Below are 24,813 nucleotides of genomic sequence, written 5' to 3'. Positions count from 1 at the left end.
GTATCCTGCTCTACTTTGCACCCTCATGACACACATTTTAACAGGAATTTCATGTAATCTAGTTATGGCCATTCCAATACTCTAAATACAGATAATGATGGAATATTGATGTATTACAGCCCAGTACGCTGACAACAGATTATATTAGAACCAATGGATTACACTATGATTAAATGAGAGGCATCGATTCGTTTAACACAATAATCCTCACGGAATCTGTCTAATTAAGAGTGCGACTATACAGTGTGTCACTGTACAACTCCAGTGAGTAATAACTGGTGAAATGTAGATTTACACATTAGATGCTCTGATCACTGAGTGGAAAAAATATCAGCTTTAATAAAAAAAACAAATACAATATAAATTTTTATTCTTTAAAAATGTACTTGCAAAGCAACTCAATAATAAAACGTATGTAATGAAATCGTATGTCATTGAGCCGTCGTGAATTAGCTTCATGTGCAGATGTCTGCCTGACTACACAAACATTTAGCCACTGCAGTCACATACATTTTATCATTTTTCATCACATTTTAGCCATACCACAGCAAGTATACATACTTTTTTTAGGAATCATCTATGCAAGGTACTATCCTTTCTTTCATCGCAATTGTATTAATGTCATGAAAGCATACGCACGACTGTTTCCCCAATTTAATATTTTATTGTCATAGTAGTTGCTTTAATAACATGTGAACACGCTCAAGCACACTGCCAGAACGTTCTATGAGAAACCAAAAGGTGGGTAAAACCAATGGGAGACATGTACAACCAATATATCAACGTTTTGGTTTCAACTAGTTAAATTCTCTCAAACATTTTTTGTTGTTCTTTTGTAAATAACTTTTGTATTCCAAGCAATTACTGGTCCACATCTGTTTACAGATACAACTGCTGCCATTTTTCATTTTCATCAATGGAAGCAAAAACAAAATAAAAAATAAACAATTGGAGGAAGAAAAAAATTATCTGCTTTTAATAATCATGAGTAGACCAGCATAGGTGGATGGGAAAAGGGTGGGGGGGACCTGACCCAAAAATGGCATAGCTGAGCTCTCAATATGAGAAAGCTGACTCGTGTGGACTTGATCTTGTTTTTCGCTTGCTTAAAAACAGGTTTCTTTTTCACAGAAGTTTTTTTTAAGCTGATCTTCGACTGTGAGAGGGGGAGAAAAGAGAGGCGCAAGAAGGGTCTTCGTTGCCACCGACAACGCTGACGGACATCTAGACCAACTCCAGCTCCCCCACCCCCCACTTCGTCTCTCGCCAGTCTGCGCAGGGACTCCCATGCAACAGCTTCAGTCCCTCTCGGCAACAAGCTTCAAAACCTTACCGATGGCAATGGTCTTACCTGGAGGGAGGACACACAGAAGGGAAGTTGACAAACCAAACATCTGATATCTAAATGCAAATAACTAGACAAACTAGTAAGGTGTGTTCATGTGACACAGGTCAAATAACACTGGACAATGCCCAATAACAACTTATGCTGGCTTGCAGCTACTTCACGACCCCCACCAATCCCCTAACCAGAACGGTCCCCATACCTTCATCCCGCAGGGTGAATCGTCCCATCTGGGGGAAGTCTTTGAAGGTCTCAAGGCAGATGGTTCCAGCGGTGCGCAGGCGGGCGATGCACACTTGGTCCTGTTTGACGAAACGCGGTCGCGTCTTACTCTTTTCTCCCGTCTTTTTGTCTACCAGACAGATTAAGGCCTGTGACAGACGAGACATGTTAATACGAAGTCCTATCCAGACAATGCCAGAGCCTGCTGCCAACAGCCACTGCACTGTTGGTATGACATGTTAAGCACTATTTAGATGCATATACATTTGTTTTATTGTCAAGCCCATGTCAGTTCATTAGACATTTAGGATGTTTGTAGGACTAATAGAATAAAGATGTATCCATAAGATAATAACTGGGCATAAAAGTGGTGGGTAGATTTACCGTGATTTGCACTTCCTCGATGCAAGTGTGGATGTGAAGGACTGCGTTGTAACCCGGGCAGATTATTGACTTGTGTTCAATGATGACTATCTATGAGAAACACAAACCAGAAACATTGTTTAAAAAGTAACACCATCCATCCACCTGGAAGTGACAACCCTGGAAAGAATCATAAAAACGAAATCCTCATCTTCATTGTACCACAATAAGTACATTGTGTGTAGAGACAGAATGAAAATGGTTTTAGAACAGCAGTCATTTGTATTCTTGCCACCTACTGTTATCACACATTTTTTTATAGGCACCACTACTCCCCCCACAGCATTTGTCTTGTTCCCAATTGCATTGTTCTTGTTTTGTGGAAGGTTTGGTTGCACTGTTTATTAAATACGCAAGTTTTTCTGCCAAAATATCGACCACCAGCATGCTAGCTAGCTAGTCACAGCTATAGTTTGTTCAAATAAAGCTATTTGTTTGTTCAAGGCAAAGCTATTGCCTTGTTCACGCTCCACCTAGCGAGTGATCTTCTGACATCTCCAGCTGTGATGTTGCAAGAAAACAACAATTCATGGAGAACATAGGAGTTAGCTAGCTAGTGTGCGTTTCGGTAAAAGGCATTAGCTAGCTAGTTGCATCAGCAGTTTCCACCTCAGTTTGGCAGTTGATATCAGTCCACAGCTGGAGACTACGAACAGCTGGGGCGGCCCTAAGCACCCGTCACAATTACCCAAGCCATTATGCGGTTTCTCGTCCATAAATAACAAATCGTAGAAGGACTCGGTTGGGTGGTGTGGGTCAAACGTGCAGGTGCAAGCATGCCGTGGGGACTAACCTGGGCGTCAAAGGTGCGCCCTGAGTGACAGAGGTTCTCGGCGTTGCAGAGGATGAAGCCAGGCAGGATCTCCTCCTCCTCGATGCCCTTCAGCCTCAGCTTGAGGTTCTCCCCTGGGGATGCGTCATCCGTCTCCACGTCGTCTGACAGTAGGCTCAGCACCTCCACCGTGTGCTGGGGGGGACAAAGGAGAGGGAGGAAGAAGGGACCCATAAGTTGACATGGGAACACCGAGAAAGGTATAGAAAGTTTAAGGGTCTTCTATAATAGTTTCTTACAGACCTGTGAAAACGAATTGTACAGACAAAAATATACTGTAACCTACCGGACAGTATATAAACGTGCTCTAATTTGTTATAGTTAAATAACTTGAAACTGGTAAACGTAACTGGCATCCACCATTGATTATTCCATATTTAATAGAAATCAGACATTGCTTTAGATTTTGTTTTCCAACAGCAGTAGGTTTAATAAGAGGCCATAGGCGTGGCTTCATGGCAGAGGTCTGGGAAATCTCTTACCCTGTTTGGCATCATGACGAGTTGCTGTGCTTTGCTGATGCAGCCCGACTCCAGTTTGCCCAGGATCACGGTGCCCATGTCCTGAACAGGAGAGCAGAAGCAGGGAGGACAAATGTGATGTCAGCACGAGTAAAATAACATTGGTCAGAACCTAGAAATCTAAATATTTTACGTGCACCCTTTTTGGGGCTGTGTCAAACCCGTAGTGTCAAACCCGATACAGTCAGTTGCCCACCACAGGGGAGGACTTGTCCTGGTGCTCACCTTATATTTGTCTACAATGGGTAATCTGACTGGGCCGCCGCTCGATCTTTTGAAGTTTGGCAAACTGTCCAGATGTGGAATGAATGGTAACCCTCTGCAACAGCAAGGACAAGTGATGTGAGTTTAGATCGAACACTCAATTGATCTGACAGTAGCATTCTCTATAACAGTGGTTCTCAACTGGTCTTTCCGAAACATTCTAATGTATTTCACAAAACAATTTGTGCAGTAATCATTTGTGTTCTAGAATCTGAGCAGCACGGTGTGACCCTAGGTACCTTTCAAAATAAAAGCGCACCATCGGAAGTTCGATGGTTCAAGTTTGGCGGAGCCGAAGCACACGTCCACGGCGACCAGCTCACGACCCACTTTTGGGTCGGGACCCACCAGTTGAGAAACACGGCTCTAGAATGTCCTTTTATGTGGCTAAATAGATTCTACTAGTAATCATAATGCAGTAAGATCCAGTGAGATAGCTTCTAGTTTGAGTTCTAGGGCTACAACCTATTTTGATGTTGCGCCTCAGAAAGAAAAAGATACTCACGTATACCAAGTGCACAGTTCTATGGGCTCCTTGAGGTTGGCTCCTGTTAGCCCAGAGCAAGGCATGAAATGAATGTCTTTCTTGGGGTTGAAGCCAACTTTCTTCAAAAATGGCACTAGTTTCTCCTTACATTCTTCGTACCTGAAGACAAGGGCGACAGTGATGCTACTGATGAGTTGGGACGTCAAAGGAGGGTATGTGCTACTACATTAGCCTGCTTATCTATAAACTACCATCACCAGGGTTTATTTTAATTGTTTTACTATTTACTATGTACTTAAGAGATCAGTCTACTGACCTAATCTCAGATCTTGTGTGACAGCTGCTAAACAACCCACCTCTCTAGGCTCCAGTTTACTGTGGGGTCATCCATTTTGTTGACGAGGACGATGAGATGCTTAACCCCGGCTGTTTTGGCCAGCATGGCGTGCTCCCGTGTCTGCCCCCCCTTCTCGAAGCCCGTCTCAAACTCGCCTTTCCTGGCTGAGATGACCTGGGGAAGAGCAAAGATTGTGGAGAGGATTTAGTACTTGAAGCATTTTTTGGTGTTGAAATACATCACTGATGCAAACCCTTATTTGTACAAAATCCCCCAGTGTGTATTAAACCCGTCTCAATGTGCTTGGATTCTAAATGACATGAAACTGTTAAATAAGAGCGAGCAAGCACAACTGTCATTGTGATATTGTGTGCCAAACAGATCTTTGTTTATGAACAGTAACAACACCGGAATTCATGGAGGTTTGGTCTAAATGGGTCTAACAGGTTCAACCTAAATTGAAATGTAGCTGGTACAACACTGGTGGTTAGTGTGGGGGAGGTATTCAGAGTTGGTCTGATGACTGCCCAGGGGCCATTACAGCCGGACTCACCAGTACGGCCAGGTCAGCTTGCGACGCGCCCCCGATCATGTTGGGTACGAAGCTTTTGTGGCCTGGGGCATCCAGAATGGTAAAGTGCTTTTTCTCTGTCTCAAAGTATGCTCGGCCCACCTCCACAGTCTTGCCCTTGTCTCTCTCCTCCTGGTTGGTGTCGAGGGCCCAGGACAGGTACCTAGGAGAGGGGGAGGAGAAAAAATTGCAGAGTAAAACATAAGGGTACAGTCACTATACAAGGTTCCATATGACATACTAAATGTATTGACATGATAAATAATCAGCTTTTAAATGCATAATCAATTCCGGAAGCACAAGGTAAAAGCCCATCTTCAGAACAACAAGCTGATGTGTTTTCTTCCCACAATACATTTTACATTTACATTTAGCAGACGCTCTTATCCAGAATCGAACTGGCAACCTTCAGATTACTAGCCCGATTCCCTAACCGCTCAGCCATCTGACTCCCTCTCTGACACTACCCATCTCAGGGCCCTGGTTAAGGACCATGAGTACCATATTTTTTGGAAATAAAGCCGCAACTTGTACCCCGATTTTACAGTTTTCTTGTGGTTGTACGGCTTATATTTCGAAGCGGCTTTTAGCCCGGTTTTGAAACAAAAAAGTGGCTTCGTCCCAAGATCTCTACAGACCGTGCAGCTAATTTAATGCTCAACGCTTGAACGGGGGCTTATTACTTGAAAGAGGAATTATTTCTACCGTGTCGTCTCAGTTACACTATCAGGGCTTGAAAATACAGTGACTGGCCAAAGTAGGCAAATGGCTAGTAGAACATAACATTAGATAATTTCAGTAAATCAAACAGCTGCAAGACCAAGTGAAATGTTATATACAGCTAGCAAACTAACGCTAGCATTGCTAACGACATTGGCTAATTCAACTTCGGTAGTGTAACCAAGCTCTTTGTAGGTTCGCTTTAGATATAATTTTATATGGTCGTGTGCACAATAGGACACGGACGTGGTCTTTTTTCACAACTTGTATTTTCCCACTGCTCTTCTTGACATTGCCAATCAAACAGCCCTCACTGACTTCACGTAATGCTTACGTCAGCATCAAGCCTACGGCAACTCTGAAGGGACAAAACACCCTTGTCCGTTGAACATACAAAGGTCTATTACAGTAGGCTATCACCAGGATTTGCAAGCTAGCTAAACTTATACTATATCCAAAATTATTTTGTAGACATAACAGTGGATTTTGCCACTAAATGAGTGACTTGGCTTTATTTCTGGACATACTATCCACAACAGCAGTGTGTTACACAATGCTGTAAGATTGCCTATACTCGTATTGTAGCAACAATGTAGCCTGGTCCTAACCAGACCCTCGTACATTTCATTTGTACAGAGGGTCTGGGATCGCTCCATTGACAAGCGTTAACTTCCTTGAAGGCGGTTACTCTGTTGAAGTTTAAAACTATTGGATCTGCCCAGAGCCAATCTGATCTGCCATAACCAATCGCTAGAGTTCGCCTTAGCCAACGCCTTCACCACTACTGTAACAGAGCTACCTGCCGTAGCTGGAAAATCAAACTTTTCCCGAACCCCGTGGGGAGGAGGGCCACAACATCATGGCCACCAACAAAACTCAGCAAGGATTGTTCTCGCTCCGGCTTTAACTTATGGATATTCTGCAGCGTTGCCACAACCGACCGAATTGCTTTGCTCGCATCTTTCTCCGCCACCATTACTGAACTACAACTCAAACTAGTGCGCAACATCAACGTCATCGTTCTCGGCCACTCACTCTGTTCGCTGATTAGACCTACAAAAAAATTGTTAAGCTGAAAAGCTATGAAGTTAAGTGCATTAGCTTAGTTAGATAAGCATTGTTCGGAGTTCTATTGTTGTGTGTTTTCCGTTTTGATAATGTGTAATGCTATGGTCTGTAGTTTAGATAATTTGTGTTCACCCTTATTGGGAATTTTGTCTAGTTAGATGGCTATCCAAGCTGTTCAATGGAAAAGTGCGAAATAAACAGTTGTGAGCATTGTTCCACTCAATGCTAGCCAGCGCTACGGTACGGTTGTTTCCTTTTAAAGTGCGGCCTATATTCCAGTGCGGCCTGTACTCCGATTTACAAACACAAATCTCCCATTCTGATGGGGTGCGGCTTATAGAAACTTATTTTCCGAAAAATACAGTACATCTGAAAGTATACGATAGTAGGAGATCCGAACTCACCAGGTTTCCCTGTTCTTTTCCTTGGCCTCTCTCTCATACTTCTCCAGAGTTCTCTTCTCCACCATGCCTGTTAGGTACCTGTGAGGCAGGGCAGAGCAGGGGGGAGGCAGGGGCGTACAGGGGAGAGAATAGAGGAGGATATGAAATGCAACAGGTGTTAAAAGTTGGACTCCATGCATCTCAAATAACTCGAGAAAACAATTGAGAGCGCTGCCACTCACATGATTTGTCCTCCGATAGTCGATTTTCCAGCGTCTAGAGGAAATAGAATTAAGAATCACGAGGGAGCAATACGTTTTCATTAACCTGAGAGTGAACATCAGCCACTTGACATTTAATGAATATAAATGAGTAATTATTCATAATAACACTGACAGGTTGTGTTGTTTATTAGTCATCTGAAAGATTATTATTTAAAAAAAATATATATATACACTTTATTGAACAGTTTGCAGGTGAAGTGTGACATGAAAGGCAGGGAAAGGGGAAGACATGCAGCAAAAGACCACGGCCATCTTTAAACCCAGGCCGCAACGGTAAGGCCTCAGCCTACGTGGTGTGCACTTATCCGGTGAGCAACCAGGGCACCCCCGTTTATGAACCATCTTAACAAAACAGAGGTGACATTTGAAGAGGTTTCAACAGGTGACCACGGGGACACTCACCGACATGGCCAATGAACACCACGTTCACATGCTCCTTCTTGGGAGCGTCTGGCTGGGCGGGCGCCATCTTAGGCGTTGGCACTTCCTCGTCCTCCTCCATCATTATTTCTTGCTGGATCTCTTCCACCACTGGTCCCTCGTCGCCACCTGGGCCGCCTCCTGGCTCCGCCTCGTTAAGCTCAGTGCCTTTCTGGTCCCACGTCTCTTCTGTGGTCATTTCAGAGTCACCGTTCTCCAGTGGGGCTGCAGAGGGACAAACGGTACAGAGCCATCTTTCACTGAAGGTAGTTTGTTTTCTTGGAACTCTCGTCAGTGAAAGTGTCATTTCAAAACATTAAACAAGTCTACACTACACAATATATTTAAGGGCGACTGGGTGACTTAATGGATGTGTCTGGTTCAATTTGGGCTGCTGTGACAACGACTGACAATGCAGGCAGTCGCAGAGCAGGGGTTGTCATTCAAACAATGAGACAGTGAAAATGTGCAATGGAATATAGGTTAGAGGGGAGAGCTCTATGGCTATGCCTTGGGCCGGTATTTTTGGCTAGGCATCAAGGCCTTTTCCGCTGTCTTGCACATTCAAAACTTTTAATGTAAATGAAATACGCCTGTGTTTTGTAGAGAGCTGAAGTCACCATTTTACAGTAATGGTAAATCAATCCAAAGATGAGTCGAATGTCTCCCTGACATCTATATGCAAATAGAAACTAATAGCATTGGTACATTGACTACCAGTTTCAACTCGTTACCTAGAATGGTTAGTATTCAAAACTTTTCTCTTTAGATTAATGAGTTCAGAGTTTTTGACAAACGCTACTCACTTCCTCGGTAGACATGGTTCAACTTCATCTGATAAAACACATTATGTTTCTTTACTAGACCTTAGGTTTGCTATGGGTACAGACAGGTGAACTGTTTATTATGATAAGGTAGAAATCACACTCAGGCTTTACTGCTGGCATGACGCCATAGAGAGAGGGCGAGAAAGAGGGGTGCGGGAGGCTAAGGGGAAGCATAGCAAAGACTGCATAATGCGTCATCAGATGACGGTATCTACAAATATCTCCATGACATCACTGGTTAATTACTAATTCTAGGAAACAACACAGGGAATATAAGTCATCCAATGCTGCACTAAACTCCCAGTCTCTAGTCAACAACAACTGACATTTTTCATTGTTGTAAATAATAGAACAAAAAGAAAAAACTTTTAATGAGCAAATTATTTTCTACCTCATGACATGGCAGCATTGCTGGTCATTGTTATAGAGTCAATGGATTGTGAGGCCACCTATTTGAGGACAATACCAAGCAATGGTGCCCCCCAAAACGCAACAGTCTATTTAGTGAGAAACATTCACGAGAGAGGGGGAATTAGGGAGACAAGCACATATGTGCGAGCACAGACACACACCAAACAGAGCTAGCATGCAAGACATACCTGCAGTTTCGGAGACTTCCATGGTGGCGACTGTTTCAACATCAACTGAAAGAAGGACAAAGTTATCTCTAAGTGTATCATTCAACCAAAAACTTTTGTAGGCCCCTGAAATCCAAGGTCATTGTAGATCAGAACATAGGTTGACCACAACACTACTCCGGTGTGCCAGATCTCACATAACCTATTAAGAGAGTTTAGGTGTTGCTGCTCCTTCAGTATATCCTATACCAGATGTAGCTACAGTAAGTGATCAAACCAGGTCCATGAGCTAACGGATAAACTTGAGTAAAAGACCAAACAATGTTTATACCATTCTAGCTCAACAGATTGAACCATGGATACATGTGTGTATGAACATTAGGAAATACGGTTTTGACAGATGAGTTTTTGGGTGCCAGTAGGCTATGTCGACTTTGGTCCTGCCAATGGCAGATACAAAAAAACTGAAAGCAAAACACGATGTAAGAACTTTGCATTAACATCCCGAATAATTGGTGTCCAGAATAATGTAATTAGCTTAATTTCTATTAATGTACTTTTCTGCAGTGTATCTGGTGCCGTTTTAGTGTTCTGGGACAGGGTTGTAGGTGCTTAACTACGTTAACACCACGTCACCCCAAATATGACACTAGACTAGTTCCGACCTCAACAAGTTATTATCTAGCCAGCTACGTTGACTACTATGGATAGACAAGCTATGTCGTGAAAATAAAAGTATCAAATTGTGACAGGCTGGTTGTTAAATTAACCATCGCACCCGCCTCAACTAACTAGCCACGCCAAACTACAATAAGTATAGCCTAGCTAGTTTAGCTATGTAGCTGGCATGTGTTTAAGCAGAGGCAGAGATGCTGTATTAAACTTCCCAGAACTTCGCAAGTATGTGAACTAGTACTGTACAACCAAGTATGTTGCTTTGTTATACTGCAGGTGGCTATACTAGCCTTTTAAGTAATGATAGTTAGCTAGCTAGCAATAATTATGTCACACGATGCTAGTAATTTTAAACTTCACTCACAGCTGACAACCAGGCGCTGACCGGCGAGTGTGATTAGCTAACTGTTGGCTAATGTTAGCCACTTCTGTGCCGGCTAGTAATGATTCACTACTAGCTAATTAGCTAGCAGGCTAACGTTACCCAACTGAGCACAGGTGTCAAGATGATAACTTGGTAGCTATCTGATCAGAAATAATATAGCAAGTTGGCATAATATTACGTTGGCTAGCACAAGGTTTCCACTTTGGCTAGGAGTAGGAAACCGATGTGGTGAACAAACAAGTTTACGGACCAGTTAGAGCTAGCTGGACGAACATCATGCCTTACGTTTGAGCGGTTCAAATGTATGCATGCGTGTCTTGTGCGTATGGTCAGACAGCCTACAACTAGATGGGAAGCTAGCTAGCTAGCAGGCTAAATGCAAACGTGACTGCGAACTTACCACCGGAATCAGGATTTTCCGAGGGCCCTTTCATAAAGAAGGCCGGGACGAATTCGGCGGCGTTTACGTTGGGTACAAATGGTCTGGCCTTCACGTTGAGGGCTTTTAATGCTGGTCCAAGTTCTCCGTCGATCGTGGCCTCCACATCGTCCTCTTGTTCCCAGGAATCCGGGGCAGTGTCTCTTGGGTCCATCGTGTCTTTTGCTAGATTTTCACAACTATGGTGAAGACTTGCGTTACGCAGTTGATCTACGTGTCCACCCCTTGCGAACCCGATGTTGAGGTCACCCCTAAAAAATGATAAAACTACCCCCCTCTATTGTCTTATATGTGCCCAATTTACTTGAAATAAAACTGCCGGTTTCTCTCGGTGGGGAGACTCGAAAAAGAGGTATTCGACTCAGCACTCCAGTGAGTCCTCGTGTGTGCTGCTGACTCTCCCCAACCGATGGGAGCCACATCCTGGTGTGTACTGGGATATGATGTGCGACTCAAACGTTGCCTTCGTTCGAACACGCACACTGTTGGCATAAAGAAAACTACATTTCCATACACGTTAGGAACTGAGTTTTACGTCAGAGTTCCTGACTCCTTTTCAATAACCGCACATTCAACATTTTTGTTGACTAACAGATGAAGAGCAAAGTTAAGCGATTTACAGGTCCCGGTTGTAACCTAATGTCGCGAGCTGCATTACGTCACGTTCTGAATTATATTAATACGCCTAAAATGTTGTATCTATTCTGTAGCGTTCATGCATGGCAGATACAGGCACAGTCGGCACTGGCAGCAGTAGTCTAGTTTCGATGTTCGATTCTTGTTTTTAAACAGTTTTGAAAAACTTTTCATTTAAATCACACGGGGTTTATCAAAGCCGAGCCTGTGTCATTTTGTTACAGAATTAATTAAAACTCAGTGTGCTCAGATTATTATGCATGTACGTTTGTCTTCCACACGAGGGAGACATTGTGTTGTGAGAGATCAGCATGGTAATTGAGGCATACACTACATTGTGGAATAATGTCCTTGTATTGCAACCAGAGGGTCTACAAGGGTCCATGGAAGGATAACACCCCAAAAATAATTATCGCTCGTGTTTTAATAAATGTGATTGGAGTCCAATACAACTACCCCCTTTCCACTTTGAATTGAACTTCACAGAAAAAAGACAGGCATCAGTAATCATGTTTTTTTTGTATGCATACCACTTTTTTTGCGGACAGCACTGTTAATAGTGAACTATATCAGCCTAACACTACACCTAAAAAAATTAAATATACAGCATTTAAAAAAGAACGTTCCCAGATTAGGAACATACTATGTTAAATAGTATAAATTATTTTTATGCTGATACATTTTAATGGATTATTGCACCAGAACAAGTAATTAAAAAAGAGCTTTGGAACAGAATAAAAGCCTTTGTGCACATTTATCACATTTGAATGACAACATAAATAAAGTGAGAAAATATGATTTAGTGTATTCCTGACAGAATATGCCATACATACAAATTAGATATTCAACATTTAAACAGAATAAATTTAGGATGCACAAAACGAATTAATTGATTAAAAAATGACACAGGTAAGGGCACAACCATAATATTTAAGACATTGAGAACAGTATACCCAGTCTTTTGCCTTGGATAAACAACATGTCAATGGCACAGTGTTACAGACAAAGTCAGTGTTTCATAGAAGACAATGGTAAATAAATGTCAAAAACCTGCTTGGTACTAATAACTTTTCCCTTTTGAACATAACACAGAAAATGGAGTAAATGAACTGAGAAGTTTCTTACGGAGGCAGGACGGATATAAACGTGTCAGGAGTAATTGTAAATCTTCATCAAAGCAGTTATTGCAATAAAAGTTAATGATTTGTTTTAACTTGTAATATGACACTACAAATAAATTAATCACGAAAAGATTGATTAAATCAATACAAGGTATACAAAATTAAATAAGGTAGTTTAGTAGTCATATACTTCAGAACATGTGCAATAAAGCTAAACAGTTTTGCATTCATTCAGTAATGTTTGCAACAGACAGTTATATAACGACTGTTCCATATCGTAAACTAATGACACAGCACATTGAAGGAACTATCTTTTTTTTTGGTAAAGAACAAATGTTTCACCAATGTGAATGCTAAGCAGTTCTTTGCTAGTGGATAAAAGGCCACTGTTTCTCCAATTTTTAAAATCAACATAATTAGCATAATCTATGCCCAAAATAATGTGCAAATATTGACAGTGGTTGGTATATTAATTACATATGATGTGAAGGGATATTTGGGGTAGTGCACACACTGGGAGTTTTTTTGTGCCTAATTCAAGTCAAATACCAGTTAGGTTTCTATTCTGATTACAATCCCTTCTCTAAAAAAAAATATACGGTGTAGTTGTGTACAGTATTTACAGTAGATACAGAATTATATTATAATAATGTATTTCCAGTGTTAGGTAAGTTACCTTACTTGCATATTTTATAGCCGCTTCGTTTCTAAACCATAACACGTTGGTGACGGAGGTGGTGGACAAGATGTCCACCAAGAAACGGAGGTTATGGTTACAATCCTCATCTAATCCTTCATGTTTACCACATTTGCTGTTCCCATGTCCAGGTCCTACTAGGTGGTTAGAACCATCGTCCCCCCACCCATGTTTTATTATTCATCACCATACAGTCATTGTATTGCAGTGTTATACAACCCCACAGACCAATGCTACTACTCTGAAATCTTCCTCCTTACAACCTCTTCCCTTCACACGGCCCTTACATTTTCAAAAGATTGGAAGCTAAAGGAGAAACGGATACGACAATAGCACGATCAAGCTATGCTTCTCTCTCCCATTTACATCTATTGAGAAACAGCACTGCAAAGGAAAACGAGGCAAGAAAGGATAGATTTACAGATTCTAAAACAGGATGAGGCCCTTTTAAACAACTCCTGGTACTGGTGCAATTTGAGAGCCTGTACCAAGACACCCCTCCACCAGGAGCTTTCCTATCTGCTGGTCTCCTCTGCCTCCTGACCCTCAGGCTGCCTGTCCTCCTCGGTAGCTGCCAGGGCTACCTTCTCTGTGGGCGCAGGCTCAGCGAGGCCGTGGGCGGTCTCCATCGGTGGTCCAGGGGCTTCAAGGACCTCCTCCTCGGGGGTTGGGAGAGGGGGGGTTGGGGAGGGGGTGGGTACCGGTGTGGGTGTGGCAGCCCCATCCCTAATTGGCACATCAGCATGTCCCACGGAACTGGTCTCGCTGTGGGAGTCATAGCCCGCCCCCGAGCGACGGAACAACTTCTGGCCTGTGGGAGAAGACGTGGGGAAAAAAGTATAGGAGGGGTTAAATAATGAAATTATAATATGCAAATTTGACATCATAATATAGAAAAAGCAAAACATTTGTAGAATTAAGAATGACTTAAGGTAATTATTCAAATTGAATGGAGTACTGAAATGCAAGTGGCGCTTCTGTCTGGTCTAACCTGGTAGTCTTTTGCCAGATGAGGGTGTGTCTTGTGGGTCCAATCTGTCAGCTTGTGCTTTCATGGCATAGGTGGGCTCTGTGGAATCTAGGGAACCTGAGACGGATGTAAACAATTATTATAATTTAATTATAATAATTATATATATAAATAAAAACTGCTGAATTATTTCTGGCTATTAATGAGTATGTTCATATACAGTAGACAATGTGCACACACACACACACACCACACAAAGGTGACTTTTATTTTCCAGTTGAGTACCTGCAGCCAGGTTAAAAGTCCTCCCCTTCACAGAGCTCTGGACTGGAGAAAACCAGTTCAACACAGATCCAACTAAAGGAATCTGCCTCAATACACCCTGGTAGAGAGAAAGAGAAACTGAGAATGAAATCTATCCATGACCATGTGCCAAAAACATGTATACTGACACAAACACACATGCCTGTACCTCTTCCATGAGTTTCTCATCACTGTCTTTCTGTAGCTGCAGCTCAGCTTCTAGAATACCTTTCCGGACTACTTCTGTCATGTTCTCCAACAGCTGCAGAAAAGAAACAAGAATACAGACTTTTAGCACAGTAAACTAAAGAGGAGCTGGTGGAGTTCTTCTGAACCGTGTCTTATTTCGACCTACCCTGGTCTGTATATTGTCTTCAAATGATTATGGTGTAAAAGTAAAGCATATCAGTCAGTAGGTAAAGCATTTCTGTGAGCGACAGATTATGTTATTACCCTCCCGCTCTCCTCGATATCTCTCCCCAGCGCAGCAATGGTATCCACCAGTTCTGACACATCCAGGTCTTCTGTTGCCATGCCAACGAATATAATGTCCCTCTCCTGGTCAAACTCTGGGCCTGGGGACAGGAAAAGAATGGAGAGATGAGTGAGAACTGGGAATGGGCATTTTAACTGCACTTCTCTTCCCAGAAACCCTGGGTCATGAGCATGTACTAACCAGCAGTGAAGCTGAGGTCAGCATCCAAGTCTTGAAGCTTTTTCAGCAATTCACTGTTGATCTTCTCCACCTCCTGCTGTCTTTTGCTGTCGTCCATGCCTTCACTCCTGGGTTCGTACCTTAGTGTACACAAACACACAACACAGAAATATTTAAGGAGGGTCGTGATGATGAGAAACACTTCCTAGACGCACATGCACTTTCTACATTGCATGAAGATAAAGTACATCCATGCAGCGTGGACAATAAGGTTTTCCAAATTTGATTCCCTCCTCACCTCACAGCCCCTAGTCCGGGCCAGCTGAGGTTGTCTATGTAGGAGAGAGAGGGATGGCGGTTGACCTCTTCTCTGAAGTCTTGTCTAAGACACAGGGTGCTGCTCAGCACAGGAACTGTCTCGGCCAGCCTCTCCACAAGGGCCTCCACGTCCACACACTGGGTCCCCAGGGCTGGGGCGGTCAGGGAACACCAGGGGTTCAGAAGAACAGTCTTTGGTGGCTCAGCGGAAATACGCAGTCCACTTTTACTTTTACTGCCAATGAAACTGTACACAAAAAGTGTGTGTGTGTATCTCACCTGCAGCAGTCATGAGAGGAGTGAATCGAACACAGATACCCTCGTCTTCCAGCTCCACCACATCCACTCCACTGGCAGGCACCAGCTTGGCCAGCCTCTCACCCAGCTACTCATGTCGACATCCCACCAATCAGCCAATCAATTATCAATAAATCAGTTAACCAATCAAACAATATGTGAATGACTTCATTAACTCACCCATCGGTTGAGGGTATCCAGCACTTCCTGTTCCCCTGGGAAATAGCCCTCCAGAGACCCCCCACTGGATGCTTGGTATGGGGCGGAGCAGAAAAAACAGAAACATGACATTACTCAAAGCCACTTTTTACATTCTGTGGTATTTTGGCTTTAAAATATGAGACTGTTACCAATCGCTCACCTGCACTGGTCTCCTGAGCGAACCTGAACACCACAACAGGTGAGTTCAGCTCATCCTCCACCTGAAGCACACAAACGGCCTCACATAAATGTCACAGAACACACACACATTTGACCTTGAGAGCATGCAGATGTGTGTGTGACCGTGCTGCTACCAGGTGAAGGGGGGTGGAAGTGTGAGAACAGGCCTGGTTAGACAAAGCTGTGTGTGATGTGATGCAATGGGACATGCCCAAGGACTGTGACATACCATTTTTGTTTGAGTATTCAAACTAACCTGCATGAGCTATTTCTACATAGTCCATGCATCTCTAATGCTGCAGAGTGCTCCAATTCCAAACCTAGCCTGAGTACCTACAGTCTACCTGGAAGTCTGAGAGGAAGGGAGACATCAACCTTTACGTCATCCCCTCATTGTTAAGCATCTATGTATATGCATATATACAGTACATATATATCGATTATATTCTCTCTCTCTCTCTCTCTATATATATATATATATATATATATATATAGAGAGAGAGAGAGAGAGAGAGAATATAATGGTATATATATATATATATATATATATATATATATATATATATATAGACAGAGAGAGAGAGAGAGAGAGAGAGAGAGAGAGACAGAGAGAGAGAGTAGATCACATTTAAATGTAATAGCACTATCAAGGTTTTAAAGTCCTTTGACTACCAGTAACTGGTATTCAAGTTTGTTTACCTTCATAAAAATCCCATTATATCAAACAACTAGGTTCTCAGAATTGTATTTGCAGCATTCACATTCCCAGAATTCTAAGCATGATGGACAATTCTGTGTTTTCCACTTCATGGAACTACTTACAATATACAGTATACTCCATTTATGACTTGTAGGCCTGTCAGAGGCGTGTACCAAAGTGTGTGTGTGTCTCTACATATGTATGTGTATGTATGTATGTATGTATGTATGTGCTTGCATTTTATGACACAATAAGATAAGGATCAACACACATAGTTGTGCCAACACAGTCAGGTCCATCATCGATTTACATCAGGGTCAAAATGGAACCTGTGAGTCATCATGCTGTGTGAAGTGGATGGCTTTGTGTGACATCATACTCTGAGGCTCCTTGCACATGCCTGTGGCGGTGACCCCTCTAGAGGAACAGGCATGAGAACCATCTGACCAGCCAGTCAGGAAGCCAATGAAGAGGGGCCCTCCATTTGAGCATGACCTCAAATACAGTGACACTCCTCTTATGGGTGAACAAACATGGTCAGGGATAGAGAGAAAGACCGGAAAGGATAGCGGCAAGAAAAAATATACAAATAAAAAGGACAAAAGAAAGAAAGAACAGAGAAAAAGCAGGAGGAGCGGAAGGAGGGAGCAGGCAGAGGGTCGGTCCCACCTACAATAGAGAGAATGAGAGAGCCCAGCACGTCCCGCAGAGAGCCCCCAGATATGGGGGGGATCCGAACATGTGACACCGCGCCCTGCAACCAAGGCAACCCACAACTCTAACTACACACAGTCGGCCAGTCACACCACACCCAACAACAAATATACTCAAAAGGTACTCAAAGTCACGCCCCATTCCCCTCGTGTATTCAGTGGTACGAGTTCCTGGTAACAGGCTGCGGCGGCATTCTGATAAGGGTTGCTGAATGCTTGTTTACATTTCCAAAGTTCTCTGAAATGTGTGACCGTAGTTTCTGAACTTTCAAGAAATTCAGAAAATGTTTGCCTAATTGTCTCTTTTCACAGTATTGTAGTTTAAAAGCTATCTATCCATCCTGTATAGAAACAAGACTGACAACAACAGAAACCTAACAGAGACTTTTATTCAATTTCTGTGTTTCTTAACTTCAAGCAACCCCATCATTGAGATCTCTATTACAGTACACTACAGTATTACAGTACTTTAATTCACTGATTGACCTACGACGATGTTGCCAAATGAAAAAGCTTAAATTTCTACTCAGGCGACTAAGAAGGAGAACTTTCGAGCTGAGTTTGAAAACCCTTTGCACCACACGACACTGTAAGCGACCATCCCCACGCACACGTTTGGCGCTTGTTCACTCGCTCAGCGGGTCTGCGGAACAACTCCACTGATCTCTACACAGCACGTCAGCTATCGTGTTGAGGTGTGGGCGTTCAAGGTGTTATGGAGATCTGGGATGTTGAGCAGTGACTGCCCTGAGCTGACGCCAGTGAACAGGCCCCTTGTTTGCGTTTCGTGCTCTTTGAGGGGCTGAGTGCTTGTTACCATGGTGAGAGCCTCGAGGAGAGAGATCTCAGTGTCAAGCACATCCTAAAACAGAGACAATCCTCATCTTTACATAATCTTGGTGATATGTTTTTTTTCCACATAATATGTCACTGGGAACACAACATTTCAATGAGTCTTTTTCTAAAGCTTTTGTAAAGCTACACCCCACAACATCCCCGTTTGGAAAGACTTTTGGTGCCCGTTCCAATACATATCATTTACATAAAGTATAAGGTACAAGCTCAAAGGAGTTTGCAGAGGGAGTGTTCCAAAAGGGTTTAGATTGGACAGAAGAAGAAAAGTGCTTTAATGACCTACCGATGTCTTGATGGAAGCAAGGGTCTTCAGTCTCGTCAGGAGCAGCTGGCTCTACAGATAGACAATGAGGGGTAGAGGGTAAAAGAAAATACAATTTTACCAAAAAAAATACAAATACAAAATACAAAAAATTCTATTATATAATTTATACATTTTATAATGAAAGTTTTGCATGCAATAGAAATGGATAAAAAGCAGGTTTCTAAGCCCCATCAAGGCTTTGGTAGCTGCCACGGGACATTTAGGATATTTTGGTAATAATACAGTTTGAACCACAATGGTACATTTAAAACATGTAATATACATTTAAAACCTATATCGGCTGCTAGTATTAGTATAAAAGTATGTAGCTAGAACTGAAGTGCACTGGTATGGATGTCAAGTATTAAAGAAGGCTACACACGAGTGCAGTGGCGTGACGGATCCTCTCCACTATCCCATCATGCCCCAGGTACTGCAGGGAGAGCCAGAGGGGCAGAGCCTGCAGCCTCTCCACAGGCTGACTGGACGTCAGCCCCGCTGCCAGGGACTACGGTGAGGAGAGACCACAAGGGAGACGGGGTTTATGAGAGACCAGAAAGGCCACTGGGAGACAGATCACACAGGAAAACAGGGACCGGGGACAGATCAAGCGAGAGACAGAAAAAGTTGGAGAAATCGAGAAAAAGAATGACAAAACGGACCAGAGCTGGGTCTTCATGTCTGTAGAGGGTGACAGCGGGCACAGCAGGAAGACCCAGCCACGGGCCCAGGGTCAGTGTCATGCTGTCACTCCTGGTTGCCGCCTGCAGGGGGCACCACACAGATATTATCCACTGACAACAGTTACAATGACAAGCAGTCACCAAAGTCATAATATGTTATAGGGTGGTTGCATGCATCCCGGGACTATATTGGTATAAGACATATTTATAAATATGAAATATGTCTGGGGAATGTCATGTTCATGTTTACCATTACAGCTGATGTGGCCTGGCCCAGAGCCAGGGTTGCCAAGTTGACCCTAAAAAGAAAATAAAAAAACACATAAATTATACAATATTTGTATTATATGGACAACTCTTTATTCAAGCACCTTAACAAAGAGTATATGTGTGAGTGTGTATTACCCACCCCTCTACATGGAGCCACATGCTGTACTGGTCACACAGATCTTTCAGACGGCCCAGCTTGTCTGTGTGACCTGCCCCAGGGGTCCCTTAGAGTGAAAGAACAAAGTCACTCTACGAAATGTTTCATAAAAAAAAAAAAAACATATCAACCCCTTCGTATTCTGACGGATCTTTCTAGATTTCACACTGACCTGCATTGGCAATCAGCAGCAGAGGAAGCTTCCCTGTGTCCACATCCTCTTTGATCAGCCTGTCCAGCAAGGCAACGTCCTGCAGAAGATTAACAACGGTGAGAAATGGACAAAAAGATGGATGGATGGCAGTAATGGAGCACTCATATCAAAACGAGTATATGGATAGACAGAGCTGAAGTTCCTACCAGCTGGTGTTGAGAGCCAAACATGGTGTTACATGGGACAGTACAGAGGCTGGAGAGCGGCAGTCCCAGCTGGAGTCAAAACACAAACATCCAATCTCAACTACACACTATATTAAACGACATCTGACACAAAAATGTGTTGTTACGAGCATGTGCGTCTGTATAAAAGAGTGTGTGAGTGACTGTGTGTCGAGTTAGGTATATTATACTATTATGCTCCAGTCAGTGTACATAAATGTATGTTTATGTCAATAGCAGCATGTGTGTGTGTCCACCATCACAGCTACCTGGCTACAGAGATGCTGACCCAGGCCTGGCCTACAGGAGGTGCTCAGGTAGATGACAGGCTGTCTGGAGGTGAGAGCTGAGTAGCCCTCTGTGGAGTAGTCTTCGTAGCGTGCGTTTATGACCAGACGACACACTTTCAGAAGCCCTTCTCTGTCATCCTCGTGGAAGTACGCTGAGCCATTCTCATACCTGACCCAAAGGGACAAGGTAGACCTTATGAGAAGTTGCGTGTGTGTGGGTGTGTGCAAGTGTGTGAACGTGTGTATGTGAATAGTGAATTTGGGGAAAAGTAAATGACAGGGGGCTCTAGTGAGGTAGATATATGGCACATACCCACACAAACAGGCTAAAATTTAATAAACACACACATACACGCACACACACAAACCTGAACAGGCGGCAGAGCCAGAGGGTAGTGTCCGACAGTATGCGTGTGGTCAGCTTCCTGTGTCTCTCCCTGTCCAGCACAGACATGTAAGCCGCCAGGCTGTGTCCTAGCAACGCCATGTGACCCTGCTCCCCGAAGTTCTGCATCTTGCTGGAGGAGGAGCCACACACTGGAGGTTAAGGTCCCAAAAAGAAGACTCTGCAATTTCAACATTCCAGTGTACTCAAGACTACTCAAGTCCTGTTAGCACACTAACAGCTGTTTCAAGCACATTATGTGGCAATGTTGACATAAACACTGTTTTCACACCCACGCAGAGCCTATGTGTACAAAGGTACTGTATCTGAATGGACTAGACAGATAGGGGACAGTTTCTATTGTATATGGTGACAATCCTCCACAGGTGTGTCTGGAGGTAGAATGCAGATTAAACCTACCGGTGGCTTGGTCTGTCATTCTCCTCCTCCTCGTCTTCATGCAGGAGATTCTGCACCAGCTGGAGTATACTGGCAACATCCTGGCCACTGGAGAAGTGGGGCAAATGCACAAACAGACAAGAACAAACAAGAACTAAGTGACTAAGTCTCTGTGCAAGAATTGTTTGTTTAACAGTGTGAGGAAATCGATCTTGGCACAGATGCTGAGATGATAGTTTCCTCCAGAGCTTCCTTAAGAGCAGGAAAGTACTGATTTTACACTGTGTTGGTCAGAGTCGGTGGTCCGACTCACTGATTCTCCAATGAGAAATACCACTCAAATGTGTGTTTCACAGTGTGAAGTCAAGAGTGTGTGTGTGTGTGTTTGTGTTGAATCAGCGGCTGGAGGAGTGTGTGCCGTCTCACTTACTCTCCCTGTAAGGGTCCAGGAATACTGCTCCTGTTGAACCATCTTCTCTCTTTGCCTGGCTCTGACCACCTAGGTAGAGGAGGGACCAACAGAATAAACACACGCAAACTATACATCCCTTCCTGTATATTACGCAAGTTCACCAGGTGGCAGGGTATGTGTGTGTGTGTGAGGGAAGGTGGGCTCATATTCTCAAAAACACAAACACAGTGTCGCATTTACCTTCGGCCATCCTCCAGAATCTTCACGGCCTCGTTGAGATTCTTTCCCATTTCAGCGAGCGTAGGGTCCACCATCATCTGGGGTGGAAGATTCGAGGTTAAGGACACGACAGAGCAGCATCCTGCCTGCAGGAGTGGAGGTCTAGAGGGGCAGCATTCTGAAGAGAAACCTGGTGTGTTGACTCTTTAATAGACTCAAATAAGATTGGCCTCTGCCTCTACATCCTGCCTGATTGTTTTACATATTACAAATACTGACTTTGGCAGTCAGGCTTGCCACTCTCTAGAACACAACATGCCAACCCTACAGCCTTTTAAAAATCTACTGTAGCCATTGATGGACACTTGTGGCATCTGTGATGGAGTTTGAATACCAGTCTTGTTCATGTAACCAGATTTTTCACTAAAGAGCCCTGGCTTTTTGTCTAGGTAGACTGGCTGGCTATGGAGGAGTCACTGTAGTGCCAATATAACTGGAACTGCAAGTTTGGGACAATGGACAATGGGAAACCGAATCCTGGCCTACATGGAAATTCTGGAGTGGCTTTCATGTGTGGCAGCCCTAAAGCCCCTTTTTCCTCTTGTCCATAGCTGCTCAGATTTTGACTCTGGAGTTTTGGAAGTTCCCCCACAAGATCATCAATATGATGTGAAATTATCAAACAAATGTATTGGGAAGACTAATTCCCATACATAGACGTAATAAATGCATCCCAAGAATTAAGTGGTTATGGCTTGAGTGTATTTGATCTTTTTTTAGGTTAATCTTTCTTTAATGGTGTGACAGTAACAATATTCGCAATCTGAACTGGGAATCTCTCTGTCAATGCACGTCTGTAAAGCTAGCTAGCTGTTAGCTAAGTCAGCTGGCTGCAGCATCTTCGATTTCGATTATATAGCTTTGGTTGGAATGAATGACATTCTCCCCACCACCACCTACCTACAGATATTCACGAGAGAATAGCCTATTATCATTTTCAGAAGAAGACACCTATTATTCCAGCATCTACTGCGTGATTCTTGATGTCAACCAATCCAATCTAACTAGCTGGTGCTAAGCTAGCACTGCGTAGCACTTACTGGCGTTACCTTGGGTGCACTCAAATGACAGCTCGTGCTTACCTTCTGATGCTGATGACTCCGTTTCGAAAAAAATCTTGAAGCAGGGCTACGCCACCTATCCCCTGTGAACAGGCCAGGTGACTGAGAGAGGAATATGAATATATACGATTTTCACGCGTCGTTATATTAGATATCTATTTCCTTCGCACAACTGTCAGTTTACTTCCTGGACTTGCGCTCTGTATTCCACGCTGGCAGGGCTGACGTAGCTGCTTCATCATCACCCATCACCAGTGCGGCGCGGTGTGCATTTCTATTGGCCAAGCGCACTGGAAAAGACGGACCACAAATTCACGAAGCTGATGAACTGGCAACTGCTCTTGAAAGACGAATTTTTCAGGATGCAGATTTCTTAACGTCACAAGTCCGGGCACTTCTTTTTTTTTATCAAATATTTATTTTCCTTTTCAAGTTTTCAGCAACAAACAAAACAATACAAAACACACAACACATAACACATCCGGGCACTTCTAATGTTTTTATTATTATAACAATCCCATATCTATGGAGGACTAAACCTGTGCCATATTTAAAAATGAATCAATCAATAAATAAATGTCCACATCCATGCATAAATACAGAAATACATAAATAAAATGAATATACATCAATTTAAACCAAAGTAATGTAAGGAATACATTTTTGAGTAAGGAAATGTAAAAAAGTTCACTTTAACACGAATATTTCTATATTTTATATTTATTTATTTTTGCATTTAGTCATTTATTTATTCATTTATACATTCATTCATTTCTGTATTTCTTCATCTTAATATGTTAATGAGATGTGTCAATCAAAAATAGGAATCGTTTTCAACGCGTTGTATATCCGATTATGTTAGCCTTGCTGTCATGGACGATATAAATAGAGCAAATGCCAGAGACTTGGCCAGGCTGGCCGACCTCGTTGAAAACGAAGATTTATGTCCCGACTTCCTACTGTTCCGTGTAGAGGCTATAATGGCAAATATGCCTTAGCTGCTGAAATTGGACTTTAGCCTCAAGCCGTTCCACTAACGTTCCGTTCCACTAACAAGCAACGCTAATTCAAGCTAGACCTCAATAATATGGAAGCAAATCAGTGACATAATGTTTTGAATTTTAAAAAGCATTGAACACTTAATATTGAAATTTAAACAACACCAAATTCTCATATTAATATATTTCAATGTAAAATAGAATTCATGAATTCTATTGATCTGTTTTTTTTTTCAGAAAGTCTCAGATCATATCGCTGTATGTCTTACTAGAACATCGTATCTATGCGTCGTTGCTAACGTGTGATGACTTTAGGCTAGCACTGAGTTCCCTTGTGCCACACAAGGCACTTTTTGCGACAAAAACATAATTCAAGCCTAAACCGTCAAACTGAACGTTTGCGCGAATACAAGCAACTCTGGACCAAGACGAACATTTTGACACCAACGTTGTCTATGTAGTGCAAATATTCAAAAAATAATTGGGAAAATAATACAAAATATTAAGCAATAAATAGAGAACAATGGTTGTGCTCGCCGAAGGCTTGATTGATTATTATTGATTTATTATTATTCAATAATAAATGTATATGAATTTAACTATGCATCTTGTTATTATTGTTAACATCACTTGCCTAAACACAGGAAAGGTATTTTCCAGGTATTCATTTAGAGTGAACTGCATTTATAATGTTTTGGAAACCTCCTACAATCTTGTAATAAATAATGAACCAATACAATTTTGAAAGTTTTTATTTTTGATAAGGAAAA

At 42.7% G+C, this 24,813-nt stretch overlaps 2 protein-coding genes across 3 annotated transcripts; both read right to left on the bottom strand.

Moving 5' to 3' along the window:
- Window positions 1-314: 314 nt before the first annotated feature.
- gspt1l (G1 to S phase transition 1, like) lies at window positions 315-11,207 on the bottom strand. Its single transcript, XM_062451036.1, has 14 exons — window positions 10,743-11,207; window positions 9,304-9,348; window positions 7,860-8,102; window positions 7,416-7,449; window positions 7,195-7,272; window positions 4,985-5,165; window positions 4,451-4,605; window positions 4,113-4,253; window positions 3,569-3,662; window positions 3,305-3,385; window positions 2,784-2,957; window positions 1,952-2,041; window positions 1,548-1,716; window positions 315-1,351 (listed from the first exon to the last, which is right to left on the bottom strand). The coding sequence occupies exons 1-14, from the start codon at window positions 10,933-10,935 to the stop codon at window positions 1,299-1,301; spliced, it is 1,731 nt and encodes a 576-aa protein (XP_062307020.1). The 5' UTR covers window positions 10,936-11,207; the 3' UTR covers window positions 315-1,298.
- A 947-nt stretch (window positions 11,208-12,154) lies between these two features.
- On the bottom strand, window positions 12,155-23,274 carry pdxdc1 (pyridoxal-dependent decarboxylase domain containing 1). 2 transcript variants are annotated; one of them, XM_062451034.1, is made up of 24 exons: window positions 23,067-23,274; window positions 21,946-22,022; window positions 21,724-21,792; window positions 21,315-21,401; window positions 20,878-21,027; window positions 20,489-20,678; window positions 20,202-20,270; window positions 20,014-20,092; window positions 19,824-19,908; window positions 19,665-19,713; window positions 19,394-19,495; window positions 19,114-19,239; window positions 18,711-18,761; window positions 18,390-18,434; window positions 16,140-16,200; window positions 15,959-16,029; window positions 15,761-15,866; window positions 15,462-15,633; window positions 15,185-15,303; window positions 14,962-15,083; window positions 14,678-14,770; window positions 14,491-14,587; window positions 14,227-14,322; window positions 12,155-14,046 (listed from the first exon to the last, which is right to left on the bottom strand). In XM_062451034.1, the coding sequence occupies exons 2-24, from the start codon at window positions 22,020-22,022 to the stop codon at window positions 13,751-13,753; spliced, it is 2,412 nt and encodes an 803-aa protein (XP_062307018.1). In that variant the 5' UTR covers window positions 23,067-23,274; the 3' UTR covers window positions 12,155-13,750. The 2 variants fall into 2 exon arrangements, with proteins under 2 accessions (XP_062307018.1, XP_062307019.1); XM_062451035.1 differs by lacking the exon at window positions 18,390-18,434 and having other exon boundaries at window positions 23,067-23,273.
- Between the last annotated feature and the right edge of the window lie 1,539 nt (window positions 23,275-24,813).

The sequence above is a fragment of the Osmerus eperlanus genome, chromosome 2 (assembly GCF_963692335.1).
Source record: "Osmerus eperlanus chromosome 2, fOsmEpe2.1, whole genome shotgun sequence".
Taxonomy (NCBI): Eukaryota; Metazoa; Chordata; class Actinopteri; order Osmeriformes; family Osmeridae; genus Osmerus; species Osmerus eperlanus.
The sequence above is the reverse complement of the archived record's forward strand: the minus strand, read 5'-3'. Positions and strand labels throughout refer to the sequence as shown.